Source organism: Alosa alosa, chromosome 16 (genome assembly GCF_017589495.1).
Source record: "Alosa alosa isolate M-15738 ecotype Scorff River chromosome 16, AALO_Geno_1.1, whole genome shotgun sequence".
Classification (NCBI taxonomy): Eukaryota; Metazoa; Chordata; class Actinopteri; order Clupeiformes; family Clupeidae; genus Alosa; species Alosa alosa.
Genome location: NC_063204.1, coordinates 16,848,563 through 16,872,282, shown reverse-complemented (window position 1 = coordinate 16,872,282; position 23,720 = coordinate 16,848,563). Strand labels below are relative to the sequence as shown.

Genomic DNA, 23,720 nt, shown 5'->3' with positions numbered 1-23,720 from the left:
TTTAGAAGAATGGTCTATTTTTTTTTTAAATGTACCTGCCACTATCACGTCTGGTGAGGCTACTTCCATTGATTATAGTGGAAGCTAACTGTTGCAGCAGACGCAACGTGAATGGAACGCTTCAGTTATGTGCCTGATGTAGCTTAGCCCTTAGAGGTGGCAGAAAGGCAGAGAGTCATTTCCTCAACTACCAATGTTGACCCCAACCCCCACCCCATCCCATCTTGCCCCTTCCACCCCAGTCAGGAGTATGCAAGTGGGCTTTCGGACACGGAGGAGGCGCGCCTAAAGGAGAGCTCGGGCTACATGGCGCGCCGGGGCCTCTTCACCAGCGGCGTGGAGATGGAGCGTAGCGAGCGCAGCGAGCACACGTCCCGCCGCGCTGTCATGAGGGAGTCTGCCGAGCGCATCTCGCTCACCAAGAGGGTCAGTTGTACGCCACAGCTGCCAATCAGCCGGCAGATCCCCCACACATGCTAATCCTCCACGACAGTGACCGAGTCATTCACAACACCGCAGGGCAGGAGTCCGTTTCCATGACAAGAGCCTTTAATAAGGCTCAGACTTAAAGAGAGGGGTTAACTTTAGCTTCTTCCCTATGTGCCAGCTCCCTGGCTCCTCTCATTTAGGAGGGCATTCTGGTACTCCCAGAGGCCCAGTCTCGGCTGTTGCCAGTGTCTCGGATAGCTTGTTGTCTTGGGACTTGTTGTTGGTACTGTGTGTTAATGACCACAGGGTGTCTTGAAGGAGGTGATGATTCCTGTGGCCTTGAATAGACATACGAAACCAAGACACACATATGTACACACAGACATCCACACACACATACTTACACACAGTTTATCACTGTTACTGTTACTGTCAGTGTTACGCTGTCTGTTACACTGTTACACTGTTGCACTGTTACTAGACAGTATATAAAGGATTGTGCTTGTTTAATGCATTGTGAATTTTGAATGGTGATTCCCAAGAATGCCGAATGGCCTGTGCAGATTGTGCATGGTTAGTTTTGTATGCAGCAAGTGAAGGATTATGACTGGCCTGCCCCCAGATCCATGAAAACGAGGAGTACCACAAGCGTATGAACGAGGACAACCTGATGCATACCCCCGAGTTTGTGATAAAGCCGCGCTCCCACACTGTGTGGGAGAAGCAGTGTGTGAGGCTCCACTGCACTGTGTCTGGCTGGCCTGAGCCCCGAGTGGTCTGGTAAGTCTAGGGGCCCAAAAATGCATGAGCCCTACCTACCCCCAACACACACACGCTCACACACAAATACACACACACGCACGCGTGCACACACACACACACACACACACACACACACACACACACACACACACACACACACACACACACACACACACACACACACGTACACACGTGAGCAGTGCTCATATTTTTAAAGCGTAAAGTTTAACATAGATATAAACTTAAAACAGAATGTTCTCTCTTCTCCTGCCCTAACATGTGGCCCAAGTGCCCCACCTCTGCTCTCCTTGTGCTTTATGTCATCTTTCCATTTTTCCATTTGAATGTGATGTCCACTCTCAGCTCAGTGCCATCAACACTGCAGAGAGACACTGTCAGTATCGATGTCCTCTGTTCCTCGTCATGTCCCTTTCTCTTCGTTCTTATTTTCCTGGCTTCTCTTTTTCTCCCCTGCCTCTTTCCTCCGCTCCCTCTCTGTCCTCAGGTATAAGAACAATGTCAGCATTGACCCTATGTCGGACCCTGGGAAGTACAAGGTGGAGAGCAAATACAATGTGCACTCCCTGGAGATCAACAGGTATTTATCAACCGGAGAGAAGAAATACTCTTTTCTGATTGGCTGGTGGGGTGGCTATTAATGTCTGAATAACAGGACACCTACTATGTATGAAATAGATCTGGTAAAAAGTTTAATCACCGTTCCATATCAATGCTTACAAATGGTAACTATAACAACCCCACCTCAACCCCAAACATACAAACATACAAAATATAGATCTATACCATCTAAACTGAGGTCTGAATAGTCTGGGTCATTTTACTGCCCACCTTATTCCAGCATTGCTGTTGAATTCTAGGCTCGAGGCGCACTGTTTCTTTTTGCTCTTGTTGATAACAATGAGGACATCTAAAAATACCTACAGAGGAGACACACTCACACACACACAAGGGACATTCTTTCTCAGGCCAGCTACTGCTGTGCCTTATTATAGAACTCTGCCATCAACCACAACTGATATACACAACTCCGCCCACCACATATTTATATACAATAGCATTATACCCTCACACAAAAAACACAAACCTACGATGAAGGCAGAATGGCCAATTTTGTGATACTGCATTACTGCATTACCAGTGATGGAACGCAAGCCTGTGAATTACTGTAATGCCAATCCCCCAGCACCTGGCTGTCATGACATCACTTCACAGGCTATTTATTCCTCAGCATGCTGGGCTTGGATTCAGGGAACTCTTTTCAGTCTCAGCACACATGCTTTGGCATGATTTAAAGTGTGTGTGTGTGTGTGTGTGTGTGTGTGTGTGTGTGTGTGTGTGTTTGTGTGTTTGTGTGTGTGTGTGTGTGTTTATTATGTTTTATGTGTTAACAGTGTTCCTATGATTGTCAGTATTAATACATGCAGTTTATGACTATGAATTACTATGCTGCTGCTGTGTGTGTGTGTGTGTGTGTGTGTGTGTGTGTGTGTGTGTGTGTGTGTGTGTGTGTGTGTGTGTGTGGGTGTGTGTGTGTGTGTGTGTGTGTGTGTGTGCGTGTTGCCCCTGTGGTGGTACAGTCTGCATGTCTTGTCCCTGTTGGTCACGTGGACCTCTCTCCTTTCAGATGTGACTTTGATGACACGGCACAGTATCGTGTATCCGCCATGAACAGCAAGGGCGAGCTCTCTGCCTTCGCCTCAGTCGTCGTCAAGAGTAGGTCTCTCAGTCCCCTGCAGCAGCCCACTAGGCTGTCCACCATCACACGGAACAAATCTGATAGATAATATAATACACCGTTAATAGAAAGTTGCCTTAAAGCATGCAAACCTTTTCATTTAGAACCAAGACACAGGCCCTGCCCTGCTGGCAGTAACTCAACTTTAGGGCACATTTTAGAATTTAGCTCACACTAAAGCACATTGCGTGCTTATTAATGTTCAAGCTCAAGTTTAACGTTTATTGTCATATGTAAGCTAGTGTACCAGGTATAATAAAATTCTTACTTCAATTTCTCTTCACATACAGGAAAATGAACAAAGCACCATGCAATAAAAATAAATTCTTAATAATTAATATTGATGTTGGTTAATACACACTGGCTATGTCCTTGAGAAAGACATGGTGAGATTAATTTACATGATAATGAAATGGCATGGAATATGAGTCGGCACTAGTTTCCTGTTAAGAATTTGACAGTTGTTGTTTTCTGAAGTCTTGACCATGAGTTTCTTAAACCTTTATATGTGGTCCTCTTTCTGTATAGGGTTCAAAGGTGAATTTGAGGAAGACTTGCCAACTCCCAGTCAACGTAAGTTTTAATAAATGACAGCTTTCTGCTCACTGCATTTATGTTGATTTGCTTTCATTCTGATTAATTTTATGTGACTTCACATTGAGAGCACACAGAGTATAGATACAAATGATCCAATGATATGTGCTTCAGCTGACCAGTGCTTCTGCATATGTGAAATAGTGACCTTTGCGCCATCAATGTGAAACCCACTTAGAGGGGCAAGGGGCTGACATGAGCTAACATGCTAAATCTGTCACGCTAACGGCTGATTTTGTCTTTTGTCCGCTGGATGCAGAAAAGGCAAACTCCGAACCAGGTAACTGAGCGGTCACGCTCTGCTGGGTGAACGCTTCTTTGGTATTTCTGTGTCGTTTATGTGACCTCTTTGTTCTGTGTTTGGTGAAAACTGAGAATTTCTTCTTCCTCTTGAGCGAATGTTCATGTGCATGGTCGGTCTCTGTCTAATCTTTTTCTCTCCACTCTTTTAAACTGAAATGTTCCTGTATTTTAAATAAAAAATAGAAATGTATCTTATACATTACTATGCTATGCATTATTGCTGCTCAAAAAGTCTTACAGTTAAAGCCATTTATAGTTTAAATGACTGCTACGTTGTCAATGAGTAAAGATCACCTGATCTACACAACTTTTGCACCTTAGGGATTATTTAAAATACACTAGTCTAAAATACAGTACACACTGATCTAGAAAGAGTGCAGCATGATTCTAGTCTGTTGTTACAGTAAGTCATGCTGTCCTAACATGCCTCTTATGGGATTGACTTGCGTAGTGTAGCCCTGCAGATGATACACATAAGCAGGCCTAGTGTGTGTTTATATACGTGTTTAAAGAGCAAAATGTTTGTGTGTGTGTGTGTGTGGGTGGGTGTGTCTGTGTCTGTGTCCATGTCCGTGGGTGTGTCCGTGTGTGTGTGTGTGTGTGTGTGTGTGTGTGTGTGTGTGTGTGTGTGTGTGTCAATGTAAGATTGTGAGTACTGTTTTGTAACATTTTGTTTATACGTTGTAATGTTCTTATGTGATGCTAATGTATGCATGGAGACAGTCCATGTCCTAAATACTGCACATGATGTCTGTCTCTTGCACACTGCATATGATGTCTTGTGCTGCACACTGAATAACCTCTACAGGGTCCACTGGTGTCTCTGGGTGTCTCCGAGCTCTTCACACTTCCCTAGTCCCTTTGTACTGTATGTGTGTGCCCAGAAGAGCCATGTCTCTGTGATCTCCGAGCCTGCCATTCTCCTCCTCTTGTGTCCATCACACCTGACGTGCTGCCCATTTTCTAAGGCTGCTGCTGACCAGGTTGGTGGCAGCCTGACGGGATCAGATCCCTAGTAGTGATCTGATTCCTCAGGGTTGGCCCTGACCAGTGGGCTGGCAGCCTCCTGCCTTGTGCATCGTTTCTGACTGAGTGTTTTCTCATCTGGCAGATGGCTGGGTATGTGAATACGGCATTACCTTTGAGACCCACATTGTGGACAAGTTTGACGTGTCGTTCGGCCGTGAGGGCGAGACCATGAGCCTGGGCTGCACAGTGATCATCTATCCATCACTGCAGCGCTACAAGCCTGAGATCGAGTGGTACAGAGATGGTGAGGACACAATTATTAAACTGATCTCATTTCGTTATGGTCCTGGTATTTGTCAGATATATTTATCCAAAGCACCTAGCAAGCATATTTTGAGAAATAGACTAATGCTGTGTACTTATACTACCAGTGCATTGTACTGTACTTTTCATCATTATTAAATAGTTTATACCTTAAATAGTTTAGACTGACCAGTCAGTCATTTCAAGTGATGTACAATTAGAAGTTAGTGACAGAGTGGACCTGCTTTAGCACCATATGTTATCACAGAATCATGATAAAATAAAAAGTCCTCCTCAAATGGAAATGGAAGGCTAATGTATTGATGAATCTCTCTAATTGATAATTTCCTCAAAATAATTCCTCAAATATTTTTTTGTTGTTGTAGAAATACCCACTTTCCTTCCACCACCAAAACACACACACCAAGTTACCAAAAGCTGGTTTCCATGGTAATCTCAGTGCACTCATCCACAACATACGTATTTCACTTGACAGGCGTAATGTCACCATCTGACAATCAGTCGACTTGGGTCTGATTCCTAAACCTGCCATTGCGAGTCTGTGCCACTGTGGATAAATGAGTCTACTAAATATCAGGCAACTTTAACTTTAACTTTAACTTTAATCTTGAGCTAGTTTCTTTCTGTAGTGACGTGTCTAATTTGGTAAAATACCTTCTGTTCTGTTTAGTTCTCTGGGTGAGAATGTGTCTTTGGATAAAAGCATCTGCTCAGTACCAGGCAACTTTAACTTAGCTCTCTGGTTGCTACTGTGTCTTTTTTCTCCTCGATGCAGACAAGCTGCTGACTCCATCCAAGTGGGTTCAGACGCATTGGAGTGGAGAGAGAGCCACGCTCACACTCACACACCTCAACAAAGAGGACGAGGGCCTGTACACTGTCCGCGTCATCACCAAGTCCGGATATGAATCACACTCTGCCTACGTCTTCGTCAGAGGTGAGAAACACTCCGAAAAAACATGGGTTCCTTCTCATGTCTTGCGTTATCTATCCATAATTTATTTGTTGCCATCTCTTCATTGCACATAAATTCCTCCTTCTTCAACTGTGAGATTTCAACTTAGACTGTAGACTTTTCTTTTATTAACAAGTAAACCCATGTGAGGAAATCTGACCGAAACCCAATTTAGTTGAAATTATTATAGAAATATTATATGAATATATTATAGAATTATACTATAAACACTACATTTATGGTGGTGTCCCAGCAGGACTTTGTCAAGCTGATGGTAGTGAAGTGGAAATGATAGAGAGGAGTGGGGGATATTGTTCCTGTGTGTTAGTAGCGGTCTTGAGTAACAGTGGACATTGGGTGAAGAATAATGTCCAGGTGAGGGGCTGAAGAACAGAGCAGTGAGGAGATGAGGAGGCCTGAGGAAGACAACTGAGAAGAGCCATTGGGGAGGTTGATACAGTATATTTGCAAGGGCACACAAGCAAGGTCTGAATTGGCTCCAATATAGGTCTGGCAGTGTGTTAGTGTGCGTGTGTGGTGTGTATGAATGTGGGTCCACATGGAAGGTGAGTACAAGCTTGAAAGAATTGATCCGTTATATCTTAATCTGCCCCCCCCCCCCACACACACACACACACACACACACACACACACACACACACACACACACACACACACACACACACATGATCCCTTTGCTTCTCGGGGATGGAAAAAACTGTTGATCACGTTTGTCCCATTCACAGTAAGTGACCTTTTACTTCCTGCATCACTCCGGCTCTGTCTCCCACACAATATAAAGCCGAGAGGGATCTGTTGTCCTTGCCAAGAATGTGATGTCAACTAATCACAGCTGTGTGGTGTCAAGGTTCAGAAATAAAGGAGAGCGATACAAAGAGATATATAAAGAGACTGTGTGTGTGTGTGTGTGTGTGTGTGTGTGTGTATGTTCGAGGGAGAGTGAGATAGTGAGAGGTGATCTACAAAAGGTTAGACTGTTTCCTGGCTGTTGGCAATGTGCACCGTGGACTGTACATGAGAAATTGTAGACACAGTCATGTATCCTTACACAGTCATACAGTACCAAGAAGGACTGTGCACGTGAATGTGCTGGTTGATCGCCAACATCCCCCAACACACACACTCACACACACACACACACACACACACACAGTACTGCTAAAAGCAGAAATAGTACCAAAGTGTAACTAGACACCTAACGGCACCCTTAAAGGCACCCTCCAGTGGACGCTGTGACACGATGTATGTGTATGAGGTCTTATGTGTATTGATTTAGTTGTATATGTGTGTGGAGGGTGGGTGGATGGGTTGTATATTCACACATATGTTGTATGTTTATGTGTTATGTGTCTTCATCATATGTGTAATCTAATGGGCGTACATTCCTTATGCGATTTCTGTGGGTAATTTGAAGTACATAATTGTGTATTATATTTTTATAGTGGTATATTTTATAGTATGTGTCAGATAGTTGTGAGTTTTTAGAATCTGCATGTCTGTTGATCACATGGGCATTCCTCTGTGTGGCAGATTCCGATGCGGAGGTGGAAGGCGCCCCTGCGGCTCCTTTGGATGTGGTGTGCCATGAAGCCAACAAGGATTACATCATTATCTCCTGGAAACAGCCCGCTGTGGATGGTGGTAGCCCAATTATGGGTTACTTTGTGGACCGGTCAGTTCCAAAAGACAACACCCACTGTACCACACCACATGCCCTGTGGTGTTCAATATTCTAAGTCCAAGTGTAGGCCCTCCCTGGGAAACCTTGAGTACATGCAGTCAAAATATTCCCTCTTAAAAGTATAAAACAATCTTTGTGAACATGCAAATGAATGAAAATGCTGTCTTGAGTAGTGCTCAGTTAATAATAACCTTTGCCGTTGCCATGACAGATCCATAATTCATGCTCTCATACCGTCCTCTCATGTATCTCAACACTGCCCATTAACCTTTCTGTGACCCTCCGTCTCTCATCTCCTCCATAAGGTGTGAGGTTGGCACCACACACTGGATCCAGTGCAATGACACCCCAGTAAAGTTTGCCCGTTTCCCGGTCACTGGACTGGTGGAGGGCCGCAGCTACTCATTCCGTGTGCGCGCCGTCAACAAGGCTGGCATGAGCCACCCGTCCCGCGCCTCTCTGCCTGCCGCCGCCATGGACCCCTCCGACCGCGCTCGCAAAGGTACCCCCGAAACCCCAAGTCCACCCAAGTCCGTCTCACTCTGTTTACTCGCCATGTTGTCGGGTGGAATTTGTCCCCTCAACTTGAAACATGCTCCTTGCTTCTCCTTTTCCTCATACCTGAACTTTCTTTGACTGAATCCTCTTCGCTCCCTGTGCTGTAGGCACTTCTGCCCCCTGGACTGGCCAAATCATTGTCACAGAGGAAGAGCCATCAGGTTAGATGCTACATCAGTTTAATAACAATTACGGTACTCATTCACTGCGTTTGTCATTGAGCCTGGTGTTGAAAGCAATGTGTAGCATCTGAAATGTAACAAATCTCTCTCTGGGGCTTTCATTCAGAGGGTGTGGTTCCCAGCAAACCATGTGACCTAACTATTACTGAGGCAACAAGGAACTATGTGGTCCTGAGCTGGAAGCCTCCGAGTGAGAAAGGGGAGGGTGCTATGTACTATGTGGAGAAGGTAAGCGACATGCGGAAAAAACAAACAAACACTGTATTCCACATGGTTCTAAAATACTATATCAGTTACTGGAAATATCAGTTAAACGACGCTAATAATTGGTGGGACTGAAAAATCGGTATCATGATGTCATGATATTTGTTGATACAGATGCTGCTGTCTCGATACAGCATCAAAAAACTAAAAGCATAAGAGACAACAGAAAAGGTCATTTTAAGTTTTAAAGTTAAAGTTAACTGTCAGATTTGAAACAGAATTATGCAATTTTACTTTTAAGATCCTCAATTGAAATGTTTTTAAGTTGTGCGATCCTTAAGACTTTGCCTTCTCTAGTATATAGAATAATTAAGAACAGCTGTCAGAGTGAATTCTCTTTTGGACATGGCCATTATTCAGAATCAACAGGTATTGCGATATGTGTTGTATCACAACAACTCTCGTATTGTGAGGTTGCAGGTAAAATGTGTCTTTGTTGGGTGACACTGGGTGTGTCTTAGTGTATCGTAGGCACAGACAGCTGGCAGCGCGTCAACACAGAGATCCCCGTAAAGTCTCCTCGCTTTGCCCTGTTCGACCTGGCTGAGGGGAAGGCCTACATGTTCCGTGTGCGCGCCTGCAACTCGGCAGGTGTGGGAGAGCCATCTGAGCACACTGAGGCCACCACTGTTGGAGACAAGCTAGGTGAGTTACTGTGCCAGAGCACAGCTACTTCATAACATCAGCTTGATGCTACATTGCTTGATGGTGTGACGGAGGTGTGAGTAGGTGGCCTGTATTGTATCTGGCAGGATGATTTTGTGCACATTGCCTATAGGCCACAGTCATAAGACATCATGACCTCAGACATGATCATAAAACAACATAGAAATGTACAAATGTACAAAATGTTGAAAAGTTAATGGACAATATAACACATATAACACACAATATAACTAACCCCACCATACTGTATTCCATTTTTATTTCTGCCTTTAGACATCCCATCTGCACCTGGCCGTGTGGTTCCAACTCGTAACACAGACACCTCTATTGTGGTGTCATGGGAGGCCTCTAAGAATGCTAAAGAGCTGGTTGGGTACTACATAGAGGCTAGCCTTGCTGGCAAAAATGTGTGGGAGCCCTGCAACAACAAACCCGTCAAAGGCACAAGGTACCAGAATATACACACCAACTACACTGCCTTAAGTGCCACTTTGCTAGTCTATTTTGTAACTTGTTATTTTGTGTCCTTTTTGGTCTTCAGGTTTATCTGCCATGGCCTGACCACGGGTGAGACCTATGTGTTCAGGGTGCGTGCCGTGAACGCTGCAGGGCTGAGTGAATGCTCCCAGGAATCTGAGGCCATCGAGGTCAAGGCTGCCATCGGTGAGTTTACTAGAAGATACAGTTTTTGGTCCAAAATGATGATATGATGACAGGTAGAGTTATGGATGAGGGATTTGTTTATGAATCGTGTAGTTGTCTTGGTCCAGATATCCCCGAGATGTCACATTTCTCTACAGGCTGGGTGTGTTTATATCTGCTGTTCTCTCCATCAGTTAGTTGTCTCCTCTCACTTTTCATCTGGAGCGTCCCGAGTCTGTGTGTCACCAGACCTCCGATCCTGTCCCAGTGTTTCGTGTTCTTCCACGTCATGGTTTAACCCACGTTCTGCTGCACCGTTCGTAATATCAGGCCTTGTCCACTCTCATAACCGTCCTGCCCACTCAACATGCACCGGAGGCGTGGTCAGGACTTGTAGACTTCCACTAGATTGGGTCGAGTGATCCAAAGTAGCGGTTGGTTACAAAACCAGGTCACCTGCCGCCCCTTCCGGTCGTCCCCACACCCCACATCCCATGCAGTCCCCAAACCCCATGGACACCCCCCAGCACCAGCACACCTGTAATACCCTCTGCCATTGTCCCCTGCTCTAATACCACTGTGCACTGCTCCCAGAGGTAGCCCTCACTAGAAAACCTTGCACCAAGCAGCATGCTCTTTTAGTACCCTATGGAACACAGCTGGTTACTATGCCGATTGACTTTGCTCCGGTCTAACAGTGATAATGAGGAATTTGCATTTCTGCAATGCTAGTTGTGTGATAAGAACACACTTGATAGTGATACACTGTATGGAATAAACTGTAACTGTAGACATAGAATATATAAATCCATATATATGGTATTCATATAAAAATATGAATACCATTGCTATACAATATAATATACTATACTATAAATGATATAAATGGTATAGAAAGAACTATTACCATTACCATTGTTTTCAGATGATAGATACCTAGAATTAGACTAAATTGTAGAAAGGTTTATGGTTGAGTGAAATCCATTGGCTTTGTAACCAGAAACTGTGTGAATAATTGTTAAGCAAGGGTTGGTGCAAAGTCTGCTTGTGCTATTAATACAAGATGCTAACTCACTCAACACTCACCCCTCACTTTCCTCTGAATTTCACTCCCTGTGTTCTCCCTTTCCCTCATTTTTCACGTCTTATTCATCTTTCCATTATTTCTCTTAGACATCCTTTCCATCCTCCTCTCCCTGTCACCCACTCTCTTTCTTTCTGTCTTTCTTTTTTCTTCTCTCACTCTACTTCTTTTCTCTGCTTGCCTCCAATCTCAGATGTCTCTCTTCAGCCATCTTGTCTTCATTTTGTTTGCTACAACCAGATGAAGACTATAGTGCTCTTTAACAGATGCTTCTGTCTCTGTAGCCTAGTGATAATAGATAAACGTGTGATTTTTGATTTATGGCATTTTAATGCATCAAATGCCTCTGAAATGCTTATAATGTGTCTGTTAGTGATTTCTTCACAGCGTGTGATTTGTGTGAATCTAGATGTGTTACCATGTAATTTACAACTGTGGATGTGTGTATAGCTGTAATTGTATGTTGTGTGAGTAGTGTGTAATCTGTTTTTTGTATAGTACTTGTATATCAGTGCCTAATTTAAGACCTGCTTCTCTCGCTGTTTTCTGCTAACTCCTGTAGGGGGCGGTATTCCTCATGGTGTGTGTCTGGAAACAGGGGGTAATGGGGTCGGACTAACTGTACACAGCCCACGTGGGGGAGGCAGGCATGTGCCCCCCCAAACCCCTTCTGACACCGCGCTAACGCTCAGAGCTCAAACTGCTGACTTGGGGACGGGGGAGGGGGGCCCTCTGGGTCTGCACAGGGCACTCAGTAGAGGCACGGGGCCCAAGAGAGGCAGTGTGAGTTGGGCGGACGAGCTCACCTCTGGCCTGCCCAGGGAAGCAAGAAATGACAAGAGCACCCAAACGGGGGCCTTTGAGTTAGGCCCCCAGCTGGGCCACCAGCAGGGCACGGGGGCTGTAGGAGATGCCAAAGCTGAGCCGGCCCCAGGGCAGGTAACAGAGACACTCCCAGAGCCAGAGACAGACTGGCCTCCCAAACCAAAGGGCAGGGCTCAGACACGTAAGTCCTCAGTAGATGAGTCGTCTGGTCGGGGCAGAGACAAAGCCCGAAGAGACTCGGCAGGTGAGCATCCATGAAAGATGAAAAAAGCCGTCCACTTCTCTCATCAGCAACTCTCTGGATCTTTACTCTTAAGAAAGAATTCCAAGGAGTTGTATTTTCTGCAAATTTTCATTCTTCTGATTTCAACCTTTTTGTTTTCAGCAATTTTCATTGTCCAATTTCATTTGATTTATTCCAACTGGTTCATCTTTCATTTTATGTTATCCAGCTTCATAAACACATCATATACACTAGCATATATAATTTTGTACATTTGCAACAGATATCCAACATAGTTCTAGCTGTAAAACATAACGTTAGCTCTTTTAATGTGGAAAGCCACAACACAGAATCTTCACTTTAGAAACAAATATGCTGGTAGAAAACCATTTTTGCTTATTTTTACAGCTCAGCACATAAATGTACAGGTAAGGCAGAAAAAAGATGTGGTTCAGTGCAAGTAACACTTGAAAGTATGACCTAAGGTAAGGTATTGTAATAACGTGCACTGCTTTAAGTCACATGCTTCAAGCAGTTCACTAGTCACTTACCCAATACCTACAGTGTACCATTGAAGAGTATCTATGTCTAAGTATCTCTTCAGTATCTATGACACATGCGCTACAGCCGATCACTGGCCACCCTCTCCCTCCTTATTCTTTGATCACTTTTGCAAAACTAGCATGTTTACTCACAAATACTACTAGCCAAATAATAGACAAATACTTCTCAACAAGAGCAGCCTACACTCAGACAGAGTAAGTTACCCTGTATTTCGCTTGCAGTGTGTGTGCACAGCTAGCCAAACATGAAAGTCCTCAAGGTTTTCACACAACATGTTTATACATAATCCAAAGACAGATATTCACATATAGAGATAAACATTTGCCTGTACATAGCACAATTAGATTGTAAGGCACAGGCCAAGTATCCAATGAGAACTGTCGACAGTCAGGACAGACAATGTGATCACATCACAGATCAATTAGACAACTGTTGTAGACCACGTTTACACAGTCTGAACATATAGAACAGCTGCTGTGATGACAGACACCCTGGTGCTAACTGACGCTCCCCATCATCCCAGCCTCCCCTGCGCCCCCCTTCGGTATCTGCGTGCTGGAGTGTGTGAGGGACTCGATGGTGCTGGCCTGGAAGCAGCCCGCTTTCATCGGAGGTGCTGACATCACTGGCTACTTTGTGGACTACCGTGAGGTCAACGGTGGAGTGCCAGGGAAATGGCATGAGGCCAACATCAAATCTGTCAGCGAGAGAGCATACAGGGTAAGTCCTTACCACAAAAGGAAACAGATTCAATATTGCGTGTTTTATTTGCAATAGCCATTGGTTATGTGCTTCAAAGGGACAGTGATTATATTTAGTTGTGTTTTTGTCACATTTTTAGGTGTCCGACTTGAAGGAGAACGTGAATTACCAGTTTCAGGTTCGTGCTGCAAATATGGCCGGTGTTGGCATCCCATCTATCCCCAGTGAGGTCTTCAAATGTGAGGAGTGGACCATCGCTGTGCCAGGTGTGCTACAAGTTTCTCTCTGTCTGTCTGTCTGCATGTATGTCAGTCCACACGCATCTCTCTGTCTGCTTTTATCTCTGTCTAGAGTTAGGCTCAGGGTTAGGGTTAAATCAGTTAAAACCAAGTCAAGTGTACGTTAGCTGAGAGGACCATTAGACATGGCAGCTAAATAAAACATGAAAGAGCTAAAAGTGCCATTACTGGATGCCATTTAGTTTTAAACATTGGAAAATGACCTAGAAATCAACAGATTGTGAAAAAAAACAACCACATTGATGTAATGACGAAAACACCTGCGCTCTGTGTTGTCCAGACATCCACAGGAGTTAGCATGCATACCAGCTAGCATCAGGCTGGCTCTCTTGTAATACCACGTTGCACCATGGGTACCGCTGCATAATATACAATGCAAGTCAATGGAGGAATGCCATGAGGCTGCGTTTAAGACAACCCGAGTTGTAACAGAACTCCACATAGCTCCTTTCAAAACTGTTATTTACAAAATTCTCCACCTTCCTCTGTGCCACAGGGCCACCCCATGACCTCCAGGCCTTGGAAGTGCGGAAGACGTCCCTGGTGTTGCTTTGGAAACCTCCAGTATATCAAGGCCGTGATGAGGTGAACGGGTACTATGTTGACATCAAGGAGGCTGAGGCAGATTTCGAGGCTTGGAGAGGGGTCAATGAGAAGGCCTGCCCCAACAGATATCTGAAGGTTGCCATCATATTTCCCAAACCATTTCAAAGCAGAAAAAAATATATATATATATATGTTTTGATAAAGATTGTAAGGAACTACTGCCACAATATGTATACCTGATGATCTATGCAGGTCAGCAACCTGAAGGAGGGAGAGACCTATGTGTTTCGTGTTCGTGCTCAGAACAAAGCTGGAGTGAGCAAGCCCTCCGAGCCTACAGAACCAGTCCTGGCTGTCACTAAACCAGGTAGGAGACCGAGTGCATGAATACCAGAATGGTAGCTCACGTGCTCATCTTGCCTTCCTGCTTTCTCTGTCTCTCTCACATGCTCACATTTTACTCATTATTTTCCTTTTCTCCTTCTTTCACTTCAGGCACAAAGGACATGGTGGTTGATGTGGATGACGATGGTGTGATTTCACTCATCTTTGAGTGTGATTCACTCACACCGGACTCCCAGTTCATTTGGTCCAAGAACTATGAGGAGATGACTGACACTTCACGCATGACCATTGAAACCAAAGGTGGCAAGTAAGTTGATCATAATGTACTGTACACACATGCATACTGTGTGTGGACATAGAAGACTGTGTAAAGGAATGAAAAGGATTTAGCTGGCCCGTCGATAAACATACTGTATGGGTGTGTCTGTATGTGTGTGTCTGTGTGTGTGTGTGTGTGTGTGTGAAATCAAGGTTAACCAAATTGTTGTGATTGTCACAGGTCAAGAGCCATCTTCAACAACCCAGATGTGGAGGACATCGGCATTTACTCCTGTCTGGTGTCACACACAGATGGATCATCTGGCAGCTACACACTTACTGAAGAGGGTTAGTGTGTGTGTGTGTGTGTGTGTGTGTGTGTGTGTGTGTGTGTGTGAGATTAAGAAGAAGAGAGTGGAAAAGAGAGAGGGGGAAAGAGGTGGATATTTCATGAATCCAGCTGATGAATTAACATGTACTTTTTTCCCCCTCACAGGGCTGAAGGAACTGCTGAAAATCAGCCACGACCACAAATTCCCTAGTGAGTGCATTATTAGGGCTGTTGGCCTCCGTAAACAACATGCATGTTCGAGTGTGAAGTCATATACAATAACACTACTGTGTGAGGGGTGGCTGGTGATGTTTTTTTTCTCTGGTCCTGGCTAGTTATTCCACTAAAGACAGAGCTGGCTGTGGAGCTACAGGAGAAAGGCAAAGTGCGCTTCTGGCTGCAGGCTGAGAAGATAACAGCTAATGGAAAAGTAGAATATGTTTTCAACGACAACGTTGTCTCCCAGGGAGAGGTAAGTGTTATGCTGTTTCCTTGTCTCTCTTTCTCTGTCTCTCTCTTTCTCTCTCTCTCTCTCTCTCCTGTCTGTCTCTCTGTCTCTCTCTCTCTCTCTCACACACACACACACACACACACACACACACACACACACACACACACACACACACACAAACACATGTGCACATCTGCACATGAGCACTTTAAAAAAGAATGTTAAAAACACTGAGGCATGTTGTTTTTGTCCAACTCCAGAAATACAAGATGAACTTTGACAAGAACACTGGTGTGATTGAGATGGTTATGGAGTCCCTGGGCGACCAGGATGAGGGGACATACACCTTCCAGCTCCAAGACGGAAAAGCCAAGAACCAGTCTAGCCTGGTGCTAATCGGAGATGGTGAGCAAACAAACGCACACACACACACACACACACACACACACACACACACACACACTCTCTCTCTTCACACACACACACACACACACACACACACACACTTATGTTATATTATCTTATAGAAACATTTCTCTTTTCACAGTCTTCCAAAAGTTGAAAAAGGAGTCAGAATTCCAAAGAAAAGAATGGATCAGAAAACAAGGTAAATACTATCTTAGTTAAAGGCTTTAAGGATCCTTGCATTTTGTGGTCATTGGCATAGTGTATCTGTGGGTAACTTCAGCAAAGCTCTAACATCCTGCAGGTCCTCACTTTGTGGAGTACATGAGCTACGAGGTCACCCCAGAGTGCATTGTAAGACTGAAGTGCAAGGTACGTCAATGAGTGTGTATGTTTGAGAGTGAGAGAGAGAAAGAGAGAGAGAGAGAGAGAGAGTGTGTGTGTGTGTGTGTGTGTGTGTGTGTGTGTGCATTTTCACATGTGTTTAAGGAAAACTCAATGGCATATTTTTTTTGGTTTAGGTTGGAAACATGAAGAAGGAATCTGTTGCTTTATGGTATAAAGATGGACGTGAGGTCCAGGCAAATGAGAAGCTGGACTTCAGTGAGGGATGGCTCCACCTGGAGATTGCACAGGTAAAGACACACACACACACACACACACACACACACACACACACACAGTGATATTATACAGTATATTGCACAGGTGTACGATGAAATTCAGTGCAATAACATCCTTGTACACCAGACAATCATCTTTGAGTCCAACTGAAGTTCATCGATGTCAAATCTTTGGTCAGCTGGTTGAACAGATATCCTCTGCTGTAAAATAAACATGTTCCTTTCTTTCGATGATTAAAAGGTTATTAGGCCATCATGACGCCATTGGATGGAGGAGGTCTATTTGCTGTGTGATTGTGTGTTTTAAAGACAGTCTTAACCCTTCGGTTGTGCTCATTCCCTTTCACCATCTCAACACAAACTAACGTGAGAGCTGACTCAAATGATCCCAACCCCCTCTGCCTGGCTCCTCTCAGATACAAGTTTGAACACAACTGAAGGGTTAATAACTCTAACATAAGGCTGGCTAACATAGCAAATATTAATTAGCAACCACAAAATTCTTTTGTTATTGGGCAATTCCATGGGAAATTATCTTTTTTGTAACATCCATAATGTCAATAAATTGTGATGGTATGGTATGATGTGAATGATTACATGAAATTTGAGCATTTGCTATTTTTGGCTGAAGAATGTACATGAGAAAAAATTGAATGTTATCATTCACATCATACAAATGGCAAGGCATTTCACTGGCGTTATGGATGTGAATTCCGTGGAATTGCCCTATTCTCTTCCTTAACAATGTAACTTAACAATATAGCTATCCCGTTATTACAAAAAATAGGCTTAACATATATTAAGTTTTCTCAGTACAGAATACTGCCTAATGGCTTAATCCCTGAATATTGCTGACATTGTTATTACTTAACTGTTATTTTTTATATATTACACTCATTCACAATCCTTATCAAGAAGGATTGTGCTTTCCATTAATATGTTGAACAGCGTAAGGATGCATGCAAGTGTGTTTTAGATTAAAAAATTTTAACATGTGCACGTGCCAATATCTTCATGTGTCTGATTACAGCGAACTGGTGATGCTACTGGTGATGACACCGTCTGGAAGAAACTCAAAGTCTGGACCTCTAATCTCTAATCAGTTTGGTTCATGTGGCCTGTAACTTTGCTTGCGAATATACATTTCCATCTATCTGTCTACCTGTCTGTCTGTCTGTCTAACTATCAGTCTATCTATCAATCTAACAGTATTGCATCCTATGATTTTTGTCATTGTTATCCCCTAATGTACCATCAATTTTTGTGAGTTGTTTACAACCTACGTCTCTTTATTTATGTGAAGTACTGTACGTGTTGTCATCGGGGAGCTTCTGTTTTTTTTTTGTTGTTGTTTTTTTTTGCTTTTTTGCTCTCATCGTCAGATCCATGTCCTGCAGCATCTTTAGCAGGGGAGAAAAGCCCAGCTTTTCAGAACAGTGTTACGTTCCATCCTTTTGTTTTTAGAATAGTGCATCTGAGGTGGACTTTTTTCAGTTTCAGTTTCTGTCTTTTATGTCAGCGTCTGAGCATGTTGTCTGCATTTCTATCAGATCTCTAAGAAGGATGCTGGAGTGTATGAGGTGATTGTGAAGGATGATCGGGGAAAGGACACTTCCACACTCAACCTTACAGATCAAGGTAATGTACCATCTCATCCACACATCCACAAAATAACCAGCACATACACATACACACTCGTCTTCAGCATACATAATCTGTGTCTCCTTGTTTCCTGTCATTAGGGTTCAAAGACCTGATGAACGAAGTGTTTAGGGTGATTGGTAAGCCATGATTTCTTCTGTAATATTCTCTTTATTTTATTTATCCTAAGAATCAGTACAGAAACCTGACATTGTGTGTGGGTGTGTGTGTGTGTGCGTGTGTTTATGTTTGCAGCAAACTCATCTACCCCACTGAAGATCCAGAGCACTGAGGAAGGCATCAGACTGTACACCTTTGTCAACTACTATAATGATGAGCTTCACGTCACCTGGCATTACAAGTATGGGTCTTGTATAAGTATACGTACTCTATATTTCCACTCCAGACTGCCTGTGAATAAATGTTGTGTATGTGTGTGTGTGTGTGTTGTGTGTGTGTGTTGTGTATGTGTGTGTGTGTGTGTGTGTGTGTGTGTGTGTGTGTGTGTGTGTGTGTGTGTGTGTGTGTGTGTGTGTGCTCCGACTTTTTTAACACAGTCTCTGTCTCTCTGTCCAGGGATGCACCCATCTCCTTCAGTGACCGCATTAAGAGTGGTGTGGTGGGAGAGCAGCTGTGGCTGCAGATCACAGAGCCGACAGAGAAGGACAAGGGCAAGTACGCCATCGAGTTCTTTGATGGGAAAGGAGGCCTGCAGAGGACCGTAGAGTTGTCTGGACAAGGTGTGTGATCACGTATTGCATGTGCGAGAACTTGGTTTAGCTGGATTTCATCAGCTGTGAGGAAGTGGTGTTATTAACTGGGATTTTCGTTCTGTCTTTTCAGCATTCGACGATGCCTATGCAGAGTTCCAGAGGCTTAAGTAAGTCCTGATGATAATGAACATTGTACTTTTACTTTTAGTACGGGTCTATCAGTCCCTCCAGGATTTTGTGGCCTTGCATGCCTGCAAATTGTTTTGCCATTTTCTATTATTTCTCATATTCTCTGCAAAAAAATCTTGGAGAACTGTTCTTTAGAGAGTTTGCTTACCTTTAAACATTGTTTGGCAAACATTCAAATATATATATATACTTTGGTAGAATAATGAGGTGGAAAATTCTAGCTTTCTGTTTCAACTGTATATGTTTGGTCTGTTTCCCTCCTTTTCTCTCTTCTACCTTTTGCTGTGTAGAGCGGCAGCCATTGCAGAAAGAAGTGAGTGTTGATGACTTTCAGTCACTTTTGAATGTGTACAATTGATGATCCATGTAATGATACAATGATCTCTTTCCTCTGTCTCTTTGCAGATCGCGCTCGCGTTGCAGGTGGTCTACCAGATGTGGTCACCATTCAGGAGGGCAAGGTCAGTGTGTGTGTTTGTTTGAAAAAGAGATGGTGAGACTTCAAACTTTTGTTTGTTTACTGTATTCCTGTCGCTCTTTCCCTTTCTGTATGTCCTTTCTATTCACACAGGCCCTCAACTTGACCTGCAATATCTCAGGTGACCCAGTTCCAGAGGTCACCTGGTTGAAGAACGAGAGAGAGATGGTGTCTGACGACCACTACATCCTCAAGTTCGAGTCGGGCAAGTTTGCCAGTTTTACGATCTCTCAGGTGAACACAGCGGATTCCGGCAAGTACAGCATCCTGGTGAAGAACAAGTACGGCACAGAGAGCGGTGAATTCACTGTAAGTGTGTTCATCCCTGACGAGGCAAACCCCCCCGTCGTCAAAAGAAAGTAAAATAGCAGGATTCCGATGAATAAGTAAATATGTATAAAAGCGACAGACATGGAAAGTTGATATACGTACATATAGGCTGCTTATTAGTGCCAGGATTAGGCTGTGGCACTAATGTATTTTACCCTCTTTCAGAGTATTTATAGTGCAATGTAGAAGGCAAGAGACGGGTGCTAATAGTCGTTTAAGGTTTCACAGGGTAGGCCCAAAGATTTGCAGCCGGAACTGAATACTGACATGAATAATGTTGGTCAAATGTGTCAGATGATAAATTGTTAGCATAATACTCATTTACAGTCATAGTATGTAAAATTGTCAAAACTATTTTTGCTAATAATGTTTTAACTAACTGGTTATTATCCAAAATGGCACAACAATTATATATCAACTGGGCTAAATGGGTTGGGATGGAATAGTTTGATAGCTGAAGTTAGACGAGTCCCTGATATGTTTTGACTGTGTGTCCTGTTTTGGTGAATGCCTATTGTTGCTTGTAAGAGGGTTTTGGAGCACTGTGCTGTGCATGCGCGAGTGTTTGAGGATATGAAGCCATATGTTCAAAATGTGAGGGGAATGTCACCTCCATACGTCTGACCGGAGGAATCATGGTGTCCTGTTAAAGTCAAGAATCTCTTTTAAATGTTTTGTTCAGTTGAATATAAATGTTTCATGTGTTTCAATGTGTGTCCCATGTCATTCACAGTCACTGCATTATAATTGTTGCGTCACTTTCCTCCACTGCATAGAGAAACATAGTTGCATCACTTTATCTCTCACTGCATAGACTATGATGTCACCTTCTAAATCACTGCATTTACTGAAGAAGTCACTCTCTGTTTCAGTGCATAGAGGTAATGGCATAATGTGCTTTATCACTGCACAGAACTCTATGACATACTCTACTATGTCACAATAAAGACTATGACATCACTTTGTCTGTCACCTCTTTCTAATAAATGGAGCACATATTCCCTCACCTTTTCTCTGTGTGATTTCAATGTGTCCCGTTCTTGTTCTATGGCACTTTCCTTTCTCTCTCTCTGTGTGTGTGGTTGTGTGTTCAAGTATCTCCCTCTTTGTCCCACCTCACCACAGCCTGACAGTCATCCTTTTCTTCTATTTTTGCCTCCTATCCTCACTCACCTTTTCAAATCCTGGTTCTTCATATGATGATGCTGTCTGCTCACCTGTACCTGGGATATGAATCCACTTTTCAGCTCACACTGAAAGATAGTTTCAATACATTAAAATAAATGGAAATATTCCAAATGGACATCACACCAGTGGAACCAAAACAGCTTTAAACCTATTACATTTTCCATTGTTATTTAGATAACATCACGTCCCTCATTTATTCTGGTTCATTGGACAAATTTGAATCGTAGATCTCTATACTCTCAATATTCAGAGACAGACACACTTGAGAATTTTCTTAATTATTAAGACTTAATACAACCAAGGTACATACATGGTACCATTGAAAGGTGGCATATTCTGAAGTTTTTCATATAAATGTAGTAATGTTTATATGACTATAAACATCACCATATAAATATGATATAATATTTATATGAACATTCATATAGTTATTCATAGTAGTATCCATGTAATAAAGATCATATTTAAGATTGTTCACTATCAAATTTTGTGTAGTGCTACATAGTTTGAATGCATACACTCATTCACTGAGTCCACTCAAGTCCAGCTTGAGTTTCAGTGATTAATATCCCAATCATGATTAATACGATCACAGATTTTCACTCACTAATCCCAGGTCTGACCACATTGCTCCTAGTAAGACACAGCACCCCAGCACTCTCTGTGTGTATGTCAGTTTGTTCATGCAGAATGCATATGTCTATCTGTATGCCTGTGTGTGAGAAAATGTGACTAGAGATGACTACATTGCCAGGCCATGTGTGTGTGCCCATTGAAAGAAATCACTGACCAGAAAATATAGGCTCACAGTCTAAGGGAATTTTGATTGTATTAGTATAAACAAGAACAAAGAGTTTGCACGGTACAGACTGAGACACTGACCCAGAGACCAGTCCTTACAGGGAAAGAAATGAGAAAGCAAGTAAGAGGCAAAACCAAAGACTATATTTTGAGAAATGTGTATATGGTGTACACTATATCTTCACTCACTTATCTATAGCTTATTGTCTGATTTAGGAATGTACAACCCTGTTTTTCCATATGACTGTATACACACAAGCACACACTTATCTGAAATGTGAATGAGACGGACTTCAGGTGAGTGTGTGCTTGTGTGTTGGAGTGTGTGTATGTAAATCTCTCCTACTTTTCCTTGCCAGCTGAAAGTGACAGAGAGCCTGGGTGATCTGGGCTTGACCACTTATCTGACCGACGCTCAAGGCAATGTGATAGTTGGACAGCCACCACCAGGGACACCCAAGGCAGCAACCCCTAAACCCCCCAAGACCCCTACACCTAAAACACCCACACCTCCCACCCCAACCCCATCCACACCAGCAGAGACCCCAGTCCCGGCCACCCCGGAAGTCCCTGACACCACCTCCACACCACCAACCCCGACCGCTACACCCACACCTGGTGATGGACCCAAGGAGAAGAAGACAGTGAAGAAGAAGGTGACAAAGAGAAAAGGTAAGCCCCAGGACAGATGCCCAATACAGGATGTGCTTGTCAAACTTATTTATCTCATTTTTTGCAGACAGCGTTCCAAAACGCTATATCTCCATTTTCAAAAACATTAAAAAGTCATGTCATTTAATTGTGTATTTCAGGTTATATCCATAAAATTGCAGTTATGTTGTTTTGATCAAATAAAGATAAATCAAACAACAATACCCAACTACAGTTCTACTGAAATTGCTTTGAAAACAATGTGTAATAATAATAATAATAATATAATAATAACAATATGGTTGACAAAAATTCATTTAAATAGAGGATATAGCGTTTTGGAACCAAACTCTTCAAATAACAAACTGTCTATTTGCCATGAGGAGGGACACAGCATGTTTATAGATAAGTGGAAGATTTTCATGCAGATCAAATATTGATGTTGTCTCTTGATGGTGTCATGGAAAAATGTCTCTGTTCTGCAGACTCTGTCGTTCTGAAAACCCCTGGTGGAAGTGCTGAGAGCACACCAGCAACTACACCTGCTGCCACCCCTCAGCCACCGGAGGACTAGACAGCGGATCTACAGCAGGGGCAAAATAGACTTGTGATGGAGAATCATATGGGAAGGAGAAAGTGACAAAGGAGAAAAGAGAATGTGGTTTCTTACTGAATGGCAGAAATAAATATTGGTAAAGGGCAATGCAACAGCTAGGCTATTAGGCAAAGAGGTTGCCACTCAAAAGACATTTCTCACTTCAGTGTGCATAGATTTTTACACAAGTATATGAGTTTTAGTACAACCTGAGGTGACGTTTATATTATGTCTATTATTGTATAGCCTATCATACTTGGTTGCGGTGAAATAGCCATATAGATTTTTGAATAAACAAACCTATGAGTTATTTTGGAATATGAGGCTTGTCTCAAATAAACAGCAAGCAGAGGGCACATATTTTGTATTGTT

At 43.1% G+C, this 23,720-nt stretch overlaps 1 protein-coding gene across 7 annotated transcripts in view; it reads left to right on the top strand.

Moving 5' to 3' along the window:
* myom1b (myomesin 1b) overlaps positions 1 to 23,704 on the top strand; it is a 28,385-nt gene extending 4,681 nt beyond the window's left edge. The window contains exons 4-42 of one of the 7 annotated variants that reach the window (XM_048267077.1): positions 243 to 426; positions 1,052 to 1,209; positions 1,697 to 1,789; positions 2,837 to 2,925; positions 3,476 to 3,520; positions 3,801 to 3,821; positions 4,956 to 5,117; positions 5,913 to 6,074; positions 7,644 to 7,785; positions 8,100 to 8,296; positions 8,460 to 8,513; positions 8,641 to 8,762; positions 9,260 to 9,443; positions 9,738 to 9,912; positions 10,006 to 10,127; positions 11,753 to 11,770; positions 13,326 to 13,522; positions 13,644 to 13,770; positions 14,300 to 14,484; positions 14,602 to 14,716; positions 14,845 to 15,001; positions 15,194 to 15,300; positions 15,449 to 15,493; positions 15,619 to 15,755; positions 15,995 to 16,139; positions 16,282 to 16,341; positions 16,444 to 16,511; positions 16,661 to 16,774; positions 17,793 to 17,840; positions 18,313 to 18,400; positions 18,505 to 18,543; positions 18,659 to 18,764; positions 18,980 to 19,143; positions 19,247 to 19,283; positions 19,596 to 19,618; positions 19,711 to 19,766; positions 19,877 to 20,092; positions 22,462 to 22,774; positions 23,239 to 23,704. In XM_048267077.1, coding sequence (XP_048123034.1) covers positions 243 to 426; positions 1,052 to 1,209; positions 1,697 to 1,789; positions 2,837 to 2,925; positions 3,476 to 3,520; positions 3,801 to 3,821; positions 4,956 to 5,117; positions 5,913 to 6,074; positions 7,644 to 7,785; positions 8,100 to 8,296; positions 8,460 to 8,513; positions 8,641 to 8,762; positions 9,260 to 9,443; positions 9,738 to 9,912; positions 10,006 to 10,127; positions 11,753 to 11,770; positions 13,326 to 13,522; positions 13,644 to 13,770; positions 14,300 to 14,484; positions 14,602 to 14,716; positions 14,845 to 15,001; positions 15,194 to 15,300; positions 15,449 to 15,493; positions 15,619 to 15,755; positions 15,995 to 16,139; positions 16,282 to 16,341; positions 16,444 to 16,511; positions 16,661 to 16,774; positions 17,793 to 17,840; positions 18,313 to 18,400; positions 18,505 to 18,543; positions 18,659 to 18,764; positions 18,980 to 19,143; positions 19,247 to 19,283; positions 19,596 to 19,618; positions 19,711 to 19,766; positions 19,877 to 20,092; positions 22,462 to 22,774; positions 23,239 to 23,327 — 4,564 coding nt within the window. In that variant the 3' untranslated portion in view covers positions 23,328 to 23,704. Of the gene's footprint in view, positions 1 to 242; positions 427 to 1,051; positions 1,210 to 1,696; positions 1,790 to 2,836; positions 2,926 to 3,475; positions 3,521 to 3,800; positions 3,822 to 4,955; positions 5,118 to 5,912; positions 6,075 to 7,643; positions 7,786 to 8,099; positions 8,297 to 8,459; positions 8,514 to 8,640; positions 8,763 to 9,259; positions 9,444 to 9,737; positions 9,913 to 10,005; positions 10,128 to 11,752; positions 11,771 to 13,325; positions 13,523 to 13,643; positions 13,771 to 14,299; positions 14,485 to 14,601; positions 14,717 to 14,844; positions 15,002 to 15,193; positions 15,301 to 15,448; positions 15,494 to 15,618; positions 15,756 to 15,994; positions 16,140 to 16,281; positions 16,342 to 16,443; positions 16,512 to 16,660; positions 16,775 to 17,792; positions 17,841 to 18,312; positions 18,401 to 18,504; positions 18,544 to 18,658; positions 18,765 to 18,979; positions 19,144 to 19,246; positions 19,284 to 19,595; positions 19,619 to 19,710; positions 19,767 to 19,876; positions 21,120 to 22,461; positions 22,775 to 23,238 lie in introns of those variants that run through there. The other 6 variants (XM_048267079.1, XM_048267078.1, XM_048267080.1 and 3 more) reach the window with 6 other exon arrangements.
* Positions 23,705 to 23,720: the final 16 nt, after the last annotated feature.